The sequence below is a fragment of the Coloeus monedula genome (genome assembly GCF_965178545.1).
Source record: "Coloeus monedula genome assembly, chromosome: 36".
In the NCBI taxonomy this organism is placed as follows: Eukaryota; Metazoa; Chordata; class Aves; order Passeriformes; family Corvidae; genus Coloeus; species Coloeus monedula.
The window spans coordinates 2053936-2071171 of NC_138816.1; the positions used below are offsets into that span (position 1 = coordinate 2053936).

General features: G+C 51.3%; 2 protein-coding genes across 2 annotated transcripts in view; both read left to right on the forward strand.

Moving 5' to 3' along the window:
- Positions 1-5052: 5052 nt before the first annotated feature.
- On the forward strand, positions 5053-5927 carry LOC309584113 (uncharacterized protein; the record flags this gene model as incomplete). Its single annotated transcript, XM_082300038.1, has 3 exons — positions 5053-5101; positions 5235-5354; positions 5773-5927. The coding sequence occupies 3 exons, from the start codon at positions 5053-5055 to the stop codon at positions 5925-5927; spliced, it is 324 nt and encodes a 107-aa protein (XP_082156164.1).
- Positions 5928-6973: 1046 nt separating this feature from the next.
- LOC309584107 (E3 ubiquitin-protein ligase TRIM7-like) overlaps positions 6974-17236 on the forward strand; it is a 10798-nt gene continuing 535 nt past the window's right edge. The window contains exons 1-8 of the mRNA XM_082300030.1: positions 6974-7174; positions 8623-9046; positions 9620-9715; positions 10608-10838; positions 12339-12361; positions 12890-13005; positions 13732-13767; positions 16217-17236. The exon at positions 16217-17236 is cut by the window's right edge and continues 535 nt beyond it. Of these exons, the coding sequence (XP_082156156.1) occupies positions 6975-7174; positions 8623-9046; positions 9620-9715; positions 10608-10838; positions 12339-12361; positions 12890-13005; positions 13732-13767; positions 16217-16731 (1641 nt within the window). The 5' untranslated portion in view covers position 6974 and the 3' untranslated portion in view covers positions 16732-17236. The remainder of the gene's footprint in view (positions 7175-8622; positions 9047-9619; positions 9716-10607; positions 10839-12338; positions 12362-12889; positions 13006-13731; positions 13768-16216) is intronic.

Here is a 17236-nt window from a genome sequence, read left to right on the forward strand (position 1 = left end):
TTTTTCAGCACAACCTCCCAAACGCGGCTGGAATGAAAAGGGATAAGGGAACAGATTAAAAACCACAAGGGAATAAATTAAGAGCGATAAAGTAATGAGCTAAAAACAATAAGGGGATTATTTATAAAAGGACGAGGGTAGCTTTTCTCATAGGATTTAGGAATATTCAGGAACAGCCGCAAAGGGAATTTGGGTTTCTGATATTCCAGAAAAGGTGCAAGTGCGCCCATCAGCGTCGTTTCTGTAGTGTAGTGGTTATCACGTTCGCCTCACACGCGAAAGGTCCCCGGTTCGAAACCGGGCAGAAACAGCAGCTTTTTTTGCGGGTTCTTTTCTCCGTATTTCGCCAGCTCTTACAGGTTTTGGGTCGTTTGTGGGGCACTGTGGCAATTCCACGTGCTTTAGCTCAGGTTTGGCCAACTGGAGAACCAGCGTTGACCCCGAGCGATGAGCGGAGACTCCTGGATTTTGGGGTGTCTGAAATAGTTTTAATAGGGGAATTCCTTCTGTGATCAAAGCTGGGGTGTTTTGGGGGCTCTTGGTCGTGTGCAGCCTCGGAAGGGAGGCCGAAGCAAGGGAGGAAAAAAAAGAGCCAGGGGATGTGTACGACGCCACCAGAAAAAGGTAAAATAAAGTGCAATAACCTTTGTTTTGTGAAATCCCACAAAATTGACTCCCTGGGACTGCCATCGCCAGGTTTCTGTAGTGTAGTGGTTATCACGTTCGCCTAACACGCGAAAGGTCCCTGGTTCGAAACCAGGCAGAAACACCTTATTTTGGGGAGTGAACTCCGTTTTCCACCCGCGAGCTAGCTGGGGTTTAATTTCGGAGTTATTTTGGGGGATTCTGGGTTGCCGGCCTGTGGTGGGGTGGCAGCTTTGTCCCCGGCTTCCTTTACATCAATAATTTCTTGCGTTTGCTTCCCAGAGGGGAAATTATTTAAAAAGCCCCCCCAAATTATCAGAGACGGATAATTCGCGTTTCTATCCCGCTGCTCCATCAAGCTCCCTCTTTCTGCATCCCCGGCCAAGATGGAGAGGAAAGGGTGGAAAAAACCTTTAGAATGCTCAAATCCAGCCATTCCTCGGTGTGGCACCTGCAGGCGTGATTCCGATGTGCTGAAAAACCAAGCAACGACTAGCCTTCCTTCCCCCCAAACAATTTTGGGTTCGTTCATCCCCAGGACAAGCTCCAAAAAAACCCCAAAACGAACCAACAGAGATTGTGTGGAGGAGGAGAGGGGAGGCGTTTCAGTCACGCGTTTCTGCTCCTGGATGGAGTTGTCTGTTCTTGGGACGTGACCTGGAATAGCAGCCAAAATTCCACGTTCAACATCCTCCTTCCTGGCCGTGTTTTGTCGGAGATCTTGGCTCCATATTTGCCGTTATTCCAGAAATTCGGATGTTAGGAGGGCCGGGCAGGCGGAATGGCAGCGCTTTTCCTGCTGGATTTCATCCCCCTCATCCTTCTGTGCTGTTATTCCCATTCCTCTGGCAGGTCCACCCTGATACCGCGTTATCCATAGTGCAGTATGCTCGGATTTGAGGGAAAAATCGGGAAACATCAGTAAAATGATCCAAACTCCTCGTGAAACACAGGACTGGGCTGATCCCTTCCCAGCAGCGTCACCCGCAGTTCCTCCTGGATTTGTGGAGCTGCTGTAATGTTCACAATCTGCTTTTTCACCCCCACGAAACGGGGGAGCCGCTGTATTCTGGGGTGATTTCCCTCTGTGTGGAATGCACGCAGATGAATTCAACCTCCGGGAAATCGGGGAAACTGCCCAGTTCTGGTGGAGTTTGGGACAGGGTGTCCCGGAGGGGGTGAAAAGGGCTTTTTTGGAAGCAATTTCTGCATTCCCAGGTGACTGAGAAGCCACTGCGGAGGAGCCAGGTGGGAGGTGAGCCAAGGGTGGGCTGGGATGGATTTTACTGTTTGGAGGGTAAAGAAAACCGGGGAGAAAACACACAAAAACTCCGTCTACACTGAATTCAACCCAAAAAATTGTGGCCAGGGTCTATCCTGGGACAAAGAAAGAACCCGGTAGCTCCCTGGTGGTCTAGTGGTTAGGATTCGGCGCTCTCACCGCCGCGGCCCGGGTTCGATTCCCGGTCAGGGAATACTGTCTTTTTGTCCCAAATTTCTTTTTTTTTAAAAAATCTTTCCAGAATTTTACATGTCCTAACCTCCGAAATACACCTCTTCTCTTCTTTTTGTGCCTCTCCCTTCCCGCGGGGCGTCCCCTTCCACCTGCCCCAGCTCCGTCTTTTATTGAGCAACATATGAAAAAAATTGAAAAAGGCAACAATAATTTGTAAAAGTGAACAGTAATTTGGAAAAGGTAATAATAATTTGAATAAAAGGGATGAATAATTCTTTAAAAGGGGAATAATAATTGGAAAAGGAATAATAATAATAATAATTATTATTATTTTAGAAAGGGAGAAATAAGTTTTTTAAAAGGGACCAACGCTTTGGTTTTTTCCAGTTTTTTTTTTTTTTTTTTTTTTTTTTTTAAGGGTTGAAAGGTTTTTAACTTCAGTGGAAGCAGCAGCCCGAGGGGCGGTGTCCTTTGCCCGGATTCCCCAGAAAATCCCGCATTCCCCGGTCTGGATCGTGGTTTGTGCCAGCTGTTGCCCACTTTACCAGCGTGCCCGGCTAGCTCAGTCGGTAGAGCATGAGACTCTTAATCTCAGGGTCGTGGGTTCGAGCCCCACGTTGGGCGGTACAGTTTTCTTTTTCCCCCCTTTATCTACCCAAATCTGATGGGTTTTACCCTTTATTTAATTTTTACTATTATTCCTTTCTTTAACTATTTCTATTGTTTCAATTTTTATTCTTATTTCATTATTTATTTTAAAATTAATGTTCCTATTGTTATTATTAATTATATAATTATTCCTTTTTAATCGATTATTATTTTAAAATCGTCATTCCTTCTTGAAATTATCATTCCTTTTCAAAATTCCTATTACTTTAAAAATTATTATCCCTTTATTTTTTTCATCATCATCACCACCACCATCATCATCATTCCTTCTAGAATTATTATGCCGGGTTTTACTATTTTTATTCTGTGAGAATGATTGTTCCTTTCAGTAATCATTATTCTATTTTGAAATTCTTTTTCCCTCAAACACTATTCCTTTTCAAATTATTATTTCTTCTTACTTTTATAATCATTATTATTCTTTTTAATAATTAACCCTTATTAGTAGTTTAAAAGCCCTCACAAAGCAACTGACAAAAATACCACCAATCAAACTGAGGTAAACCCGAAAACTTGGAAATGAGGGTTTGTGCCCTAAAAAGGGGGGGTTGTGCCCTAAAAATTGACTTTGTGCCCTTAAAAATCAGGGGCTGTGCCCTACAACCGAGGGGGTTTGCCGTAAAAATGGGGGTTGTGCCCGAAAAGGGGGTTTGGAACTTAGAAATGAGGATTTGAGCCCCAAAAAGGAGGGCTTGGACTGACACCAGGAATTTCACGCTCGGGAAGGCCCCGGTACCGCCCGGGCAGCTGCTCAAACACCGGCATGGGGCTGGCACTAAAGGCCTTGGAAATAACCTGGAGCAGGGAGGAGGGGAATGAATCACATCCTATTACCCCTGTCATTAATTAAGGCCGTGACCACGCAGAGAAACCCGCCGGGCAGGGGATCCCTCGGCGCTCCGGGCCTGGGTTCCATCCCCATTTCCCAAACCCGTGCGGTTTGTGCGTTCTTTGGGACGGTTCCAGTCTGGGATGCGGGGCACGAAGGGACTCCAGGAGCCGGGAATTGCCCCGCTCGGCCGTGCCCGCGTGTCCCGGGTGTTTGTCCAGGTGCGTTCTCCAGCATTGTTCCCAGGGGACGGCGTCTCCCGAGGGATCCGAGGTCGTTCAGGCCCCGAGGGCAGCGCGGGGATAAAGGGACCGCGGGGCCGCGGGCGCCGGGAGCGCGGAGGGAGCGGACAGCCGGGTAAGGGACCTGCTCCGGGGCTTTTAGGGGATTCTCGGGGTTGTCCTTGCGCGTGTTCGTCGGCATCATCCCAACATCTCTTCAAACCTCCCGGGGAACAGGGATTTTTATGCCCATTTTTATGGCCAACCTTATTTTTAATATGTAAGAATTGTTGTATATGTGTTTTATTATACTTTTATTTAAAATATATAGATATAAAAATAGATTTTAATATGAATTATAAATAACAATACATAAAGATATAAATAAAATTTAATATATAGTATATAATTTATGCATATTAATATGTATAGAAGACATATTAATGCTTTATAGAGTACAATATATAAACTAATAGATAAAATACATGTATAGCACATAAATATATCCTATATGATAACGCATATATATATTTAGCATTTCCACATAGGTTTGTATTCTATGCTTTTATATTTATATCTCTTAATCTTATTTTTGTGTTTTAGAAAATATGATCCAGTTTAATCTTTAGATAGTTAAACATTTTATTAAATCCACATCAAATTTATCTTCAGTGAAGAAATAGTGGAAAGGACAGCACTCTGAGAGCCCGGCTAGCTCAGTCGGTAGAGCATGAGACTCTTAATCTCAGGGTCGTGGGTTCGAGCCCCACGTTGGGCGGCAGAGTTGTTTTATCCCTTTATTCACCGAGATCTGATCTGGTTTTTCCTTTTATTTACCCAAATCCACCTGGTGTCGGTTCAGCTGCCGGCACTGTGTCTCAGCACCTTTGGCAATAAAATGCCTTTTTTCCTCATGAAATCATTTTATTCCCATGGGACACTCCTGCCCTGGAACCACAGACACTAAAGTCTCCAAAATTTCCCGTATTTCAGTTTTTAAGGATTATCTCATAACGCAAACCAAGCTTTTCTCGGCTCATTTTGCCCCAAAAGGCACAAAACAAAAGCAGCTGGAGGGTTTTTGCCTGGTTGTTTTTTTTCTCCCACCCCATCCCAGGGCTGAGCACCAAGAGAACTCATCCCAGCGATGAATTCCTGAGCCATTCTCATTCCAGGGAAGGCCGGGTTGCGCTGGGAAGCGGGTGGAAGTCAGGACCTGCCCCTGCCCCACGATGAAGCTGCTCCTGCTGGGGCTGAGCCTTGTCCTGTGCATCGGAGTCGGTGAGCGGGGAATAAATTGGGTTTAATAACGGCAGCACCTCTCCAGCCCATCCCCAGTGTCATCCCAGCGTTCGAGGCAGGATTTTCCCCAGTTCTTCCCAAAGTTCATCCCATTTTTTCTCCTCTGCTGCAGCTGAGGCCCTTCGATGCCATGTCTGCAAGTACAAGATCCCCTTGGTTGGGTGCTTCCGGGGCTCCAACGTGACGACCTGCGAGCGCCGGGAGAAGTGTGCCCTCATCAAAACCACCCTGGGTGCATTAGCTGGGGATTTCCTTGGATTTCCCTATCCTTTCCTTGGCTTTCCCTATCCCTTCCTTTCCTTCAGGGAGATTCTCCCCGTCCCCGGAAAACCAAATTTCTCCTGTGGATGGGTGAGGATGTGGCGACCAAGCTGCTGGGAAAGGGCAGATGGGAGGGGTCAAGTTCATCCTCTCCATGGAGGTTGTCCTAAAAAAGTTTCAAAAAGTCCTTTTTAGGCCAAGGGGAGAATCCCTTCCAAAGAAGCCGGAGGGCAGGGGTTGTCTCTGTGGGCACATACCCTGATTTTCTTTTTCTCTTAATTAAACCAAGCTGTGACTTCATTTGGGGAGTATATTTCAGAGCTTGGTTTCTCCTCAAAGCCCAAAGTCTGATTTTTACGGGGTTTGTGGCGTTCTCCTCTCCCCTGCAGGGAAGGTGACCCTTTATTACCAGCAAGGCTGCACCTCCACCCTGAACTGCGGCCGGGAGCGGGCGTCTGACGCCGAGTCCCGCCTGACCTCCCGCTACTCCTGCTGCGAGACCGACCTCTGCAATGAGGAGTGGGGCGAGGACCCCACAGACTGACCCGCCGTGGGGCCAGGACTGGGATCCCAATGCGCTCCGGCGCTCCTCGAATGAATCCTGAATGCTCAGCACTCGCAATTAGGGACGGTGGGTCCCGCGAGGCTCCCGCTGTGCACCTTGATTTAGTCTCAGCTCTAAAATAAACCTTCAGGCTCGGCACTGGCGGCTGGATCTGGCTCGTGTCCTTGTTTCTCTGCCTCAGGCAGCCACTCCTCTTTTCAGCTCTCCAGACTCAGCATTCCTGGTGGTCTGGGAGCAGCTGGTGGCCCCGAACACGATCCTGACACCCAAACCCCAAGGGCAAGCCAAGGAGCTTCCTCCTGGTCTCATCCTGATTTTTTTTCCTCCAGTGCAGGGCTGGGAAGTTCCTGGCTGGAAATTTTGGGAGAGGAGCATCAGGGAGCTGCTGGAAGTCAGGGGCAGTAAAGGATGTGTGTATCCAGTAGATATTAATTGATCTATAGATTTATAGGCAATAGATATTTATCTGACAGGGACTGCCTTTCTTTTTATTTTCTCCCTCTTCCTGTTGGTTTGGGTGTCCCAACCTCTTCTTACCTGACCAACATACCTGTGGCAGGTGGGAGATGCCCCACAGGAAATGTTCCTGCCCTTTTCCTCCCAAATATGAGCAGCGAGATTAACCATTTTTTGACCGTTTGGGAAGAGGGATGAAAAGCTTCGCTCCTTCTCCAGCTCCACTGAGCCTCTGGAAGGAGGGATGAGGTTCCTGGAGAGGGTTAAAGGGCTGCCGAGACCCCGGGGAGAAGGTCAGGGCTTGGGGACAGGTGGAGGGAGGTGCTGGAAACGCGATCCTGGCGCTGGGCAGGGAAAACAGCTTTGGCACGGAGGAGAGGAGCAGAGCTGGAGAGGCCAGGAAGGAGGAGGAGGAGAAGGAGGAGGAGGAGGGAAAGACCTCGGTGGATGCCCAGGATAGAAGCAATGGGGGAGGGGAAAGAATGGTAAGTAAGACGGGAAGGTGGTGACAGAGGGGACAAATGGGGCAGCCGAGGGCCGGCAAGGAGCCCGAGCTCGAGCGGTGCCGCGATGTCCGAGGCAGCCGCGGCCGCGGCCGGTTTCCTTCGCCGGAGCTCGGCGGAGCGGCTGCCGCGGACCCCGTCCCGCTGGGACCCCGCGGCGTCCCGGCTCGCCGCCCAGCTGGCCCCCTCTAGACCCGTCCCCACGCAAAATCCCGGGAGATTCGGGCGGTTTGGGAGGACGCCCCTTTCCGACGCCTCCACTCCGAGGTACACGGGGGCACCCGGGGACACGGGGAGGGGTCGGGATGCGCTTGTCCCCCTGTCTCTTTCTTCCCTGCACCCACCTCGTTCTCCCTGTTTTTCCTACCAGGCTGCCCGCGGGGTCTCGCTCTTTTCCTTGGCTGGTTGTGCATCCCTGGGTTGGGGTGTGGATTTACCTCCCGTTCACAGGCACCACCTCATCCTTTCACTGCAGAAACGTGAGGGAAAATGCGTGGAATAGGAAAACCACACATTTTCTGTTTATTTACAGATCAAAAGAAACGGAAGGTGGGAGAGAAGGAATTCCATTTCCATAGGGAGTGATATATATACATATAAATATATAAAAATGCATATAAATACAAGTGAATATATGCAAAGGGACAGATAAACACACACAGAGGTGGTAACGCTCTGCAGGACAGTTCCAGGACTGTTTTCCCTCACTAACTCCTCCAGCAGAACCTCTGGGGTCGGGATTTGTCCCCCCATAGCTCCAGATGTGTCCCAAGATCCTGACTTGGAGGTGTTGGATCAGCAGGGGCTGGCTTTCAAATCAGAATTTATGGATCACTCAATCTGATTTCAGGTCCTCATTAGGAGAAGACAAATCACTCTCCAGAGGATCCCACATTTCCCAGTCCATGGTAACACGATCCCCCTCAGTAACCGGGTGACTGTCACTCCCTCCTGTCCCTGTTTGCCATGACAAGAATTTGGTGAAGTCTCAGGTGGAAACCACCGCGTTATGGACAACCCCAGTCCAGGAGAAATTATATTTATTTTAATTATCGTTCCCATTTAATGCACGACCTCCAAACCTGCACAAAGTATTTCTGGAAGACCAAGACTATTTTATTTTGAGATGCAGGACACCAATCCCGAGCTTGATCTTCATGGATTCGGGAAACTCACCCACAGATCTTGATAAGGACTTTGCATCCTCTTGTATTCCCTTTCTCCTGTTGCTTTTTATGGCCCCTGATGAGCTCTGGAGCCCAATCAGGTTATCTGAGTCCCCAACTGAAGTTTCAGGGCCGAAACAGGACTTTAGAGAGGTTCCCTGGATCTGAGCCTGGAGCAGCTGCTCCACACAAGCCTCAGGGCTCAGATTTAGCACCAGCTCAGCCATAAATCAGCGCCATCCAGAGACGGTGACACCTCAAACGGGAGGGTATCCCAAAACATTTTCCTCTTCCCACTTCCCTGCTGAAAGGAGGAGAAAAAAAAAAAAAAAAAGGCAGGAAAACCAGGATTTGTGGGGAGCAGAGGGCAGCGTTCCTGCTTTCTTGCGTGTCCCCCAGTGCCGAGGTCCCCGTCCCTGGGCTGGAGAAACCGGACACTGCAGGAGTGACCCCGGGCAGCGGCAGCTTTCCTGGAAGAGCACCGCCCCCGCGGGGCCGGGTGCCAGGCATTCCTGTTCCAGCCCCGCTGAAACCATTCCTCACCCGCAGGAGAGAGGCCATGGCAGCCGTGTTCCTGCCCGGAAACCTCCAGGACGAAGCCACTTGCTCCGTGTGCCTGGAGTTCTTCAAGGATCCCGTGTCCATCGAGTGCGGGCACAACTTTTGCCGGGCGTGCATCGTCAAGAGCTGGAAGGAGCTGGAGATGGACTTCCCGTGCCCGCAGTGCCGGGAGGTTTTCCAGCAGAAAAGCTTCCGTCCCAACCGGCAGCTGGCGAACATGTCCGAGATCATCAGCCAGTTCACGCTGCGCGGGGCCAAGGGCGCCGAGGACGGGCTCTGCCCCAAGCACCGAGAAGCCCTGAAGCTCTACTGCAAGGACGATCGCAGGACCATCTGCGTGGTGTGCGACAGGTCCCGGGAGCACCGGCCCCACGCAGTGGTGCCCGTGGACGAGGCTTCCGAGGAGTACAAGGTCTGTCCGTCCGTCTGTCCGTGCGTGCGTCCCGCGGGAGACTCCCGGGGAGCTGCGTTTGTCCCCGCGGTGTCACCCGGCTTTCCCTGGCGCTCAAACGCCCTCCCGAAGAGCTGGCAGTGCTTCCCAGCCTCCCGAGAAGCTGGGAGAACGTGTTCTCTCTGGACGTGCGCGCCCCTCTCCTGCGTTCCCCTTGTTTCTGGGATGGATTCACCTCGTGGGGAGGGGAACGGCTGACGGAGCCAAACATCCGCAGCTATTGGGGGCTGGGAGTGCTTCCAGAGATGAGCGAAGTTGATTAAAGCCGGGCTGAGCTTTGTCTGTGCCAGGAGCCCGTGGGGAACAGGGCACGTCCCGTCCCCGGCATCCTCCGTTCCTCTTTTTGGGGAGGGGTTCTGGTGGTCCTTGAGGCCGCCGGCGTGGGCGGAGCTGAGCCAGAGGGATTTCCCGGCGAGCGCATCCCGTGTTTTCCTCCTTCCCCATCCCACCTGGCAAAGAGCAAACCCTGCAGACAGAGGGACGCAGCGAAGCAGAGAAAGCAACACCGGCCACATCCTCTTCTTTTGTTCCCAGGAGAAAATCCAGGGGCGCTTGGATTTCCTGAGGAAGGAGCGGCAGGAGCTGCTGGAGTTCAAAGTGAACGATGATAAGAAAACCCAGGAGCTGCTGGTGTGTCCCAGGACGGGGTGGTGGGGAAGCCTGGAGGGGATGAGGACCCACTGCTAGCCCCAGTGTCTGAAAAAGGGAAAGGGGTGGTCTTCTCGTTCCTCCTGGCCCCACCACCAATAGCCACAGCTTCAGCAGACCTCGGGGATGGTGCTGGAGCATCTGAGAGCGGGGCTGGCTTCGGGGATCTCCTCCACCCTTCCTCTTCCTCAGCACATCATCCCTGTGGCAGCAGAAGGGAAAAAACCCCATCCCACTGAAAATAATTCCTCTCCCAGACCACCTCCCTCCAAGACAAGGGCTTTGAGGGGCTCATGTCCCCTTACTTGGGGCAAAAGCCACTGAGCTGCCCTGGCCCATCTTGCTGCTCTCCGATCTCTGTGGTTTTTTAACACCACAGCAATTTCCTGTTGTTTTGGTGGCTGGCGGGGTTGGACACAGCCCAGCCTGTCCCAAGCCTCGGGGTCAGGTGTGATGCCAAAGGCAGAGCGTGAAGGGCCCTCCTTTGGGGGCCTGGGCGGACCTGCTGGACCTGTGCTGAGGGACAGTGTGGAGTGAAGCAACCGAAATACCTCCCGGTGCCAAAGGGAGCATTTCCTGGAGCTAAATGTTCTCATTTGCCCAGGGCTCTGTCCCAGAGGGGATTCGGGGTGTTTGTGATGGCAAACCCAACAGGAACCGGCATGGTGGCAGAGCTGAGGAACAAGAGATCCTAATGGGTGGGGATTTGGCTCTCCCACCCCCACCTCTTCCAAGGCTTTTGTCTAGGAATGCTACCCCCTGTGTCTCCTCATCCCTCCCCAAATGAAGGCCCCCAGTCTCACCAGGCTGGGGCTCTAAATTCACCACCAGGCCTCTCTCCTGAAAACCCCTTTTTGCTGTGTTTCATTCCCAGAAAACCATCGAGAGTGAGCGGCAGAAGCTGCTCTCGGAGTTTGAGCGGCTGCGGCAGTTCCTGCACGACCAGGAGCACATCCTGCTGGGGCAGCTGGAGAAGATGGAGAAGAACATCTCCAAGAGGCAGAACGAGAACATCACTGACCTCTCCAAGGAGATCACACTCCTCAACAAGCTCATCACCGAGCTGGAGGAGAAAATCCAGCAGCCCATGCTTGAGTTCCTCAAGGTGAGATATCAGGTCTTAGTCATGACCTTATTCCTCCTTTTTCAATGTGTTTATGGATCCTATAGAGGTGTTTTGGGGGTAAAAGTCCTTTTTTATTCTGTCCTTAATGAGTGGATAGTGCAAGGAGATGTCTGAGTGCCCCGAGTTCTCTCTGGCTGAGGAACACCCTGGAAGAGTGTCCTCTTCAACTTTAATGATTTTTTTCCTCCATGAACTTGTCTGGACTTTTCTAGCACCCCCAAGCCCTGGGTTTCATGGTGTTCAGAGCTGAGTTAGACCAAACTCTCCTTTCCAGGCTGGGAAAACAACCCCAGGGTGCCTGAAATCCTGAAATCCTGCAGCTCTTCTCCCCACCCTGAATGGCTGGAGGGCCACGGGTGACCTTTGAATGGAGCTCATTTGTACTGAATTGAGCAGATCGTGCTGGTGGCTCCCGCAGACCTGCACAGGGTTAAATCCCCTCCCAGGCTGCGTTCTGGGTGCTGTCAATATTTGCAGATGGTTTCAGGACTTGGCTGTGGGTGGAAGTTCACCCCACGTGGTCTCTGTGCAGACGGCGCTGCTACCCACGAGAAACACCCCAGAACAATAGTTGGTATTCTATTAAAAAGCAGGTTGGGAACTCTGAGCTGGCTCCAGGGTCCTTTTTCAGCCCCTGGGAGGTGACTCTGGCTTTGTGTGGGCTCTGGAATGTGTTTTAAGGGCACCAGAATGGGCAAATAGTGCCTCCATTTGGTGTTTGCTTGCGGTTTTGCAACTTTATTGAGTGCATTTGAATCTTAAATTACCTCCACAACCCACTCTGCCTGAAGGAAAATCACTTCCTTGTCCATCCCACCCTGGGATGAGGCATCCCAGGCTTTTCTTGGGGATGATTAGACTGTGGGAGTCCAGAAATCATGGGGACATCGAGGTGCAAAGCTGTCCAGTTTATGGCAGGTGGCTCTTGGGTAGCGGGATATTTGCAGGTGCCTCCTGTCCCTCAATGCTTCACATGGAACAGGTTGACAGGACCTTCCCAGAAGTGGGAGACCGGCAGGAAGACCCCAAAAACATCCCCGAGGCTGCCAGGTGCCCACATGTGGGCTCACAACAGCAGCCAGATACTGGGAGAGGAACTGGAGAGATTTTTAGGTGACCTGAAGATCCTCCCAACTCACCTGGAGGACCTGCTCGGAGCAGTGGGAGGATGAGAGGCCTCTGACAGTGCCTTCCAGCCTAAAACACAGCACATTCCATGGGCACGAGGTTGGGGATTTGTGGATGAGCCATGGGGAAGGTTCCCCGGGAGCAGCCAGGCCTGGAGGTGCTGCAGGGAGTGGGATGGGATTTGGTGGGAATGTCACCTCCCAGAGCTGGAATCCAACACTTGAGGCATGAATCCACACCTGCCAGCTGCATCCATCAGGGATGGACATCCCGACTGGGTTTGATGAGCGGGAATCGCTCTGGGGAGCCAGAGCACAGGGATTTCACTCAGTCTCTCTTTTTCCTTTCCAGGATGTGATGGGCATCATAAGCAGGTATGGAATTCTGCTCTCCCTGCTGCCTCCAGGCTTCCACCCCTCCCCATCCCTGTCTGGAGGTCAATGTCCACAGTCCAGGTGCCAGAGGGAGGCACAGGGGAGGATGGAATTCTCCTCCTACTCTCTGCAAGCCCTGGGTGTGTTCCAGCTTCTTGGAAATCTGATTTTCACAGTGTCTTTTTCCTACCAGTGGCCTTCTTCAAGGGTCAAGTGAGACCAGAAATCCGAAATCCCCTTATTTGCTCACACACAATTCCCCCATCACAGCAGTTCAGGCACCACCAAAACGACATTGGATCTGCAGCAGGACCAGCTGGAGGGGGAGGTTTACAAAAAAAAATCCCCCCATTACCCCAGACGAGCCTCAAAATCCACACCCAAGTCCTGATTTTGTCACCCCAAGGAGGGTGAAATCCCAGTGGGATCCTCTGGGGGGGATGGGGCAGGAGCACTGGTGGCAAACGGAGACGGAAATGGGAGAATATCAACAATTTCCTCATTGTTTTTCCCTTTTTCCTTTGGCAGGAGCGATGACGTGAAGTGTCACAAGCCCATTCCCGTCTGCACCGACATGAAGATGCATGTCTGCAACTTCTCCCTCAAGACTGTCGTCCTTGAGAAGGTCTTGAAGAAATTCCGAGGTAGGTGGAAAAGGTTTAAAAATAATCCTTGGCCTTTCCTGGCACCGGAAGGGAGGGGTGGGAGTGCCTGGGGTGCTGCTCGAGGGCTCCTGGGCCCTGAAATAGGAGCAGAAATCACGTTGGAAAGGGATTCTGGAGATTCTTTTTCTCATTCTGGAGATGGGAATGAGCAGGAGGAGACTTGTTGCAGCTGGGTCGTTGAGGAAGGAAATGTGGGGCTGTTTTAAAGAGGGGAAAATGTGAGCATGAACATCAGTTTTGGTGCAATAAAACCTTTAATTTCAAGGAGTTTCCTACTGAGATTGCCAAGCCCTGGGTTTGCAGCAAAGCTGGAAACCACGAGATGGTGCCGAGAGAGCTGGAAAGTCAAAATGCACCAAAACCAGCAGCTCTAGAAGAGAAAAAAACCAAATAATTTCTAAATGGAAATGACACCCTGGGACAAGAATTGGCTTAAAGGGTGTGCTCAAGCCTTGAAATTTCTGAGGCCGAGATGTGGCAGGGCATGATAAATATGGTTTAAATAAATCCTGTGTTTTCTTCATGCCCAGAAGGGGGTTTTTGATGAAAATTGAATATATTTAACAGGGATTCTCCCCTGTTGTGCTGCTCCATCCTCAGCTCTCACTGATGCTTTGGTGCCACAGTCCCCTAAAGGAGACTTGGGCCATTCCTTCTGTCTCTCTGGGTGTCACCATTCACATCTCTGTCTGTCCTCCTTTTCAGAGCACCTGCAGGATGAGCTGGGAAGAGGTGAAAAAGGTAAAAAAGATGGTGTTTCAGACATAGCGCCCACAGCAAAGACTCGAAATTGTGGTTGTATTTTGCAAAGCCAAACAGAGGGGGACAAAAAGGAAGAAGAAAAAAAAAAAAAGAAAGGAAAAGACACTCTAGATTTCTTTTTTTTTTCCTTAATTTCTTCTCTCTCGATGGTTTCCAGATCCAACCTGCTCAGCTCCAGAGCCCAAAGCCGATTTTTCTAACTGACGCTGGGGATCTGACAGCTCAGCCAGGTCCTCTCTGCCTGTTTGCACCTAAAAACCCCATAATTTGAGACCAAAAAGTCATTCTGAGCCACGACTGGCTCTTAGTCTGCCAAATTTGCTCTGCTGGGCTCCTGTTTCCAATATGGAATTGGGATAGAGGGTGTGAGCTCCAGCATCCACTCCAGCGTGAAGTCAGAGGGGTTAAATCCCAGCAGAATTTGGTGAATTCCTTAAGTTATTTAAGAATTTAAATTAAATCCTAGCAGAATTTAATTAGTTTCTTAAGTTAATTAAGAATTTAACTCCTTTTCACAGCAGAGGTCATGAATTTGAGGGGCAAATGCAGCCCACAACAATTTCCACGCTGGATGAGTGTTGCAATGGGGATGTTGCGACGCGTATCAGACAACGAGGCCCCTGGAAAAGAAATATAAGGACCGATTCTTGCTAGATGTTTCAGAGATGTTTATTTCTCCAGCCGCATGGCCGGGGCTCTCCTGAGGAACTGTGGCAATCACGGGTCCGAGGGTCCTTGCCCGCACACAAAACAATTAATGGGGAACGAGGCTGACCAGGGGCAGGGAAACCAACCCCGTGTCTCCCCCCCAGGGCCCCTCTCCCAGGACCACACGGCAAGGGGGGAGGGACCCCAGCAGATGAGCCCCTGGGAAGGGGCTCTGCAGGAATTCTGGGATCAACCCCATCCCTCTGACCTCACCCTGAGATTAAAACCTGCCCCACCCCGACCCCCTCAGTGTGAAAGTGCCCAGAGCAGAGTTTTCAGAAGAAAAAGCTCATTTTTTGCTTTTAAAGCTGTGGTCTCCAGCACGGGGGTCTCGAAGAAGGACAACCCACGGGTTGGACCCTTTCCAAGGATTCTGCTCACAAACAGCACCCCCAGGCACCTCTGGAAATGCCAAAAGTTGGCAGAAAACACGAGGAGGAACCTGGTGACCACCACTGAGAAGCCAAAGGCCCCTTGCTGCATGCCCGGGGGTGGGTGCATGTGCAGAGGTGTCACTCGCTGCGTGTTGTCCCACGACGTTGTGGTTGAACCTCAGACCCAAATCCTGACAGTTCCAGGAGCTGGAGATGCCCAAGAAAGGAAAACACCCTGTAGATAAAAAAAAATCTGCATTGATGAAATCGGCTCGTTCCAACCCGTTTCTCCACGATTTTGCTGGTGGGATTTGCAGTCTCTGATGCAGGAGATGCTGTTTTTTGGCCACTTTCCCACTTTTGGGGAGGAACATGGTTCAAAACTTAAGTTTTGAAGGAAAAATGATCTCAGCTTTCTCTGTCCTTCTTATGACTTTCCCCACCTTTATGAAGCACCATGAGGCTTTTAATTCCCACTATGGCTCTTTCGGGAAATTTTTATGCCATTTCCTGACCCAAATCTGTGAATTTTGGAGAGCACAAAGGCCTTTATGGTGCGGCACCTGCCGTGTTTCAGCTCCTGAGGCCCCATTTTAGACTCCCCCCAAAGTGTCTCATGGATTCATGGCAACTTTGCTGACTACAACCACAATTTGAGGTCACTTGTTGCTTCCTCTGAGCCTGAGTTTGGAAAGGGGAAAAAAAAGCTGTTGGGACCAAGCTGCACCTGCATGTTTGGTTTGGGCTACTCCAGGTGGAAAGATGTCCTTAGGTCATGGCTTCCCACAAGGATCTGGATGCCTTTGGGGTGGTTTGGGGATAAAAACTGTGATTTGTGATGCCAGGGAGGTGCGGAGCCCAGCTGTGTGTGGATGAGCCAGAAACCAAGATAAATTATCAATTTATGTGGAAAAAATGTTCTTGACCTAAGGCCCATCTTTGCTGTTGATATCCACAAATTATCTGCACATGCTTTTGTGGTGTTCTTTGCTCCTGGTGGCCTCGTGTTGTTGTCACTCCATTTCTCACCAGAAGCAGCATGAGATCAAAACCCCCCTCGAGGGAATTGGGGTGTCCATGGGGGTGTCAGTGTGGGGTGTCTGTGTGGGATGGGGTTATTGGGGTTGGGATGGGGTTAGTGGGGTTGGAAAGTGATTACTGACGTTTGGAGGATGAATGTTGACGTTGGGAAGGGGTCGTTGAGGTTGGGATGGGGTTATTGGGGTTGGGATGGGATTATTGAGGTCTGGGCTGGTCCAGAAACTGGAAACCCCCACCCTGAGTTGGGCTTTTCATTGCTCGAACCGTCGCTGAGTTCTGACCACTGTCACTGCTGTCCCCAACAGAGGACCTGACCCTGGACCCTGACTCGGCCAACCACCTGCTGATCCTCTCTGCTGACCTCAAGAGTGTCCGGATGGGCTGCAGGAAGCAGGAGCTGCCCGACAACCCCAAGCGCTTCGACACCAACTCGCGGGTCTTGGCCACCACAGGCTTCACATCAGGACGGCACTACTGGGAGGTGGAGGTGGGGCCTTCGGATGGCTGGGCCTTCGGCGTGGCCAAGGAGTCCATCCGTCGGAAGGGGCTGACGCAGTTCTCCCCCGAGGAGGGGATCTGGGCCGTGCAGCAGAACGGGGGCCGCTACTGGGCCGTCACCTCGCCCCAGCGCACCCCTCTGTGCCTCAGCCACAAGCTCAGCCGGGTCCGGGTGTACCTGGACTACGAGGGGGAGGAGGTTTCCTTCTATGACGCCGAGAACATGCAGCACATCTTCACCTTCAACGTCGCCTTCCAGGAGAAGGTGTTCCCCCTCTTTTCGGTCTGTTCCACTGTCACCTACATCAAACTGTGCCCCTGAGGGACCTCAGGGAGTGCTGGGGAAGGGCCTGGCCCCTGGACGAGCTCAAAAGACTCAAATCAGCCTGGTTTGGTGGGATGTGGGCTGGGGGATGGGCAACCAGGTGGTCAGGAAAGCATCACGAGGAGGGTCTTCAGAGCAGGTGGAAGTAGGCCAGTGGTCCCCAGAAATTGTGGTTGCCAGCTTAAAGGAAGGTTGTGGTCACCAGCTTGAAGGCTGTGGTCACCAACTCAAAGATTGTGGCCACCAACTCAAAGGCTGTGGCCACTGACTTGAACCCATCCCTGGAAGGGGTGAGAAGCTCAGCCAGTCAGTGAGAAGGAACCCTCCAGATGTCATTTGTGGCTCTGGGTCTGACCCTGGATGGGGGTTCAAGGATCTGTGGGAAGCTTTGGAGTGGCTCCTCCACTCCTTTGGAAGTGCCAGTAGCTGGGAAATGGAATATTTATGGGGTGAATGACCTGTGGGCAACGTGGGGTTGAGCAGGAATCTCTGGACATCCATC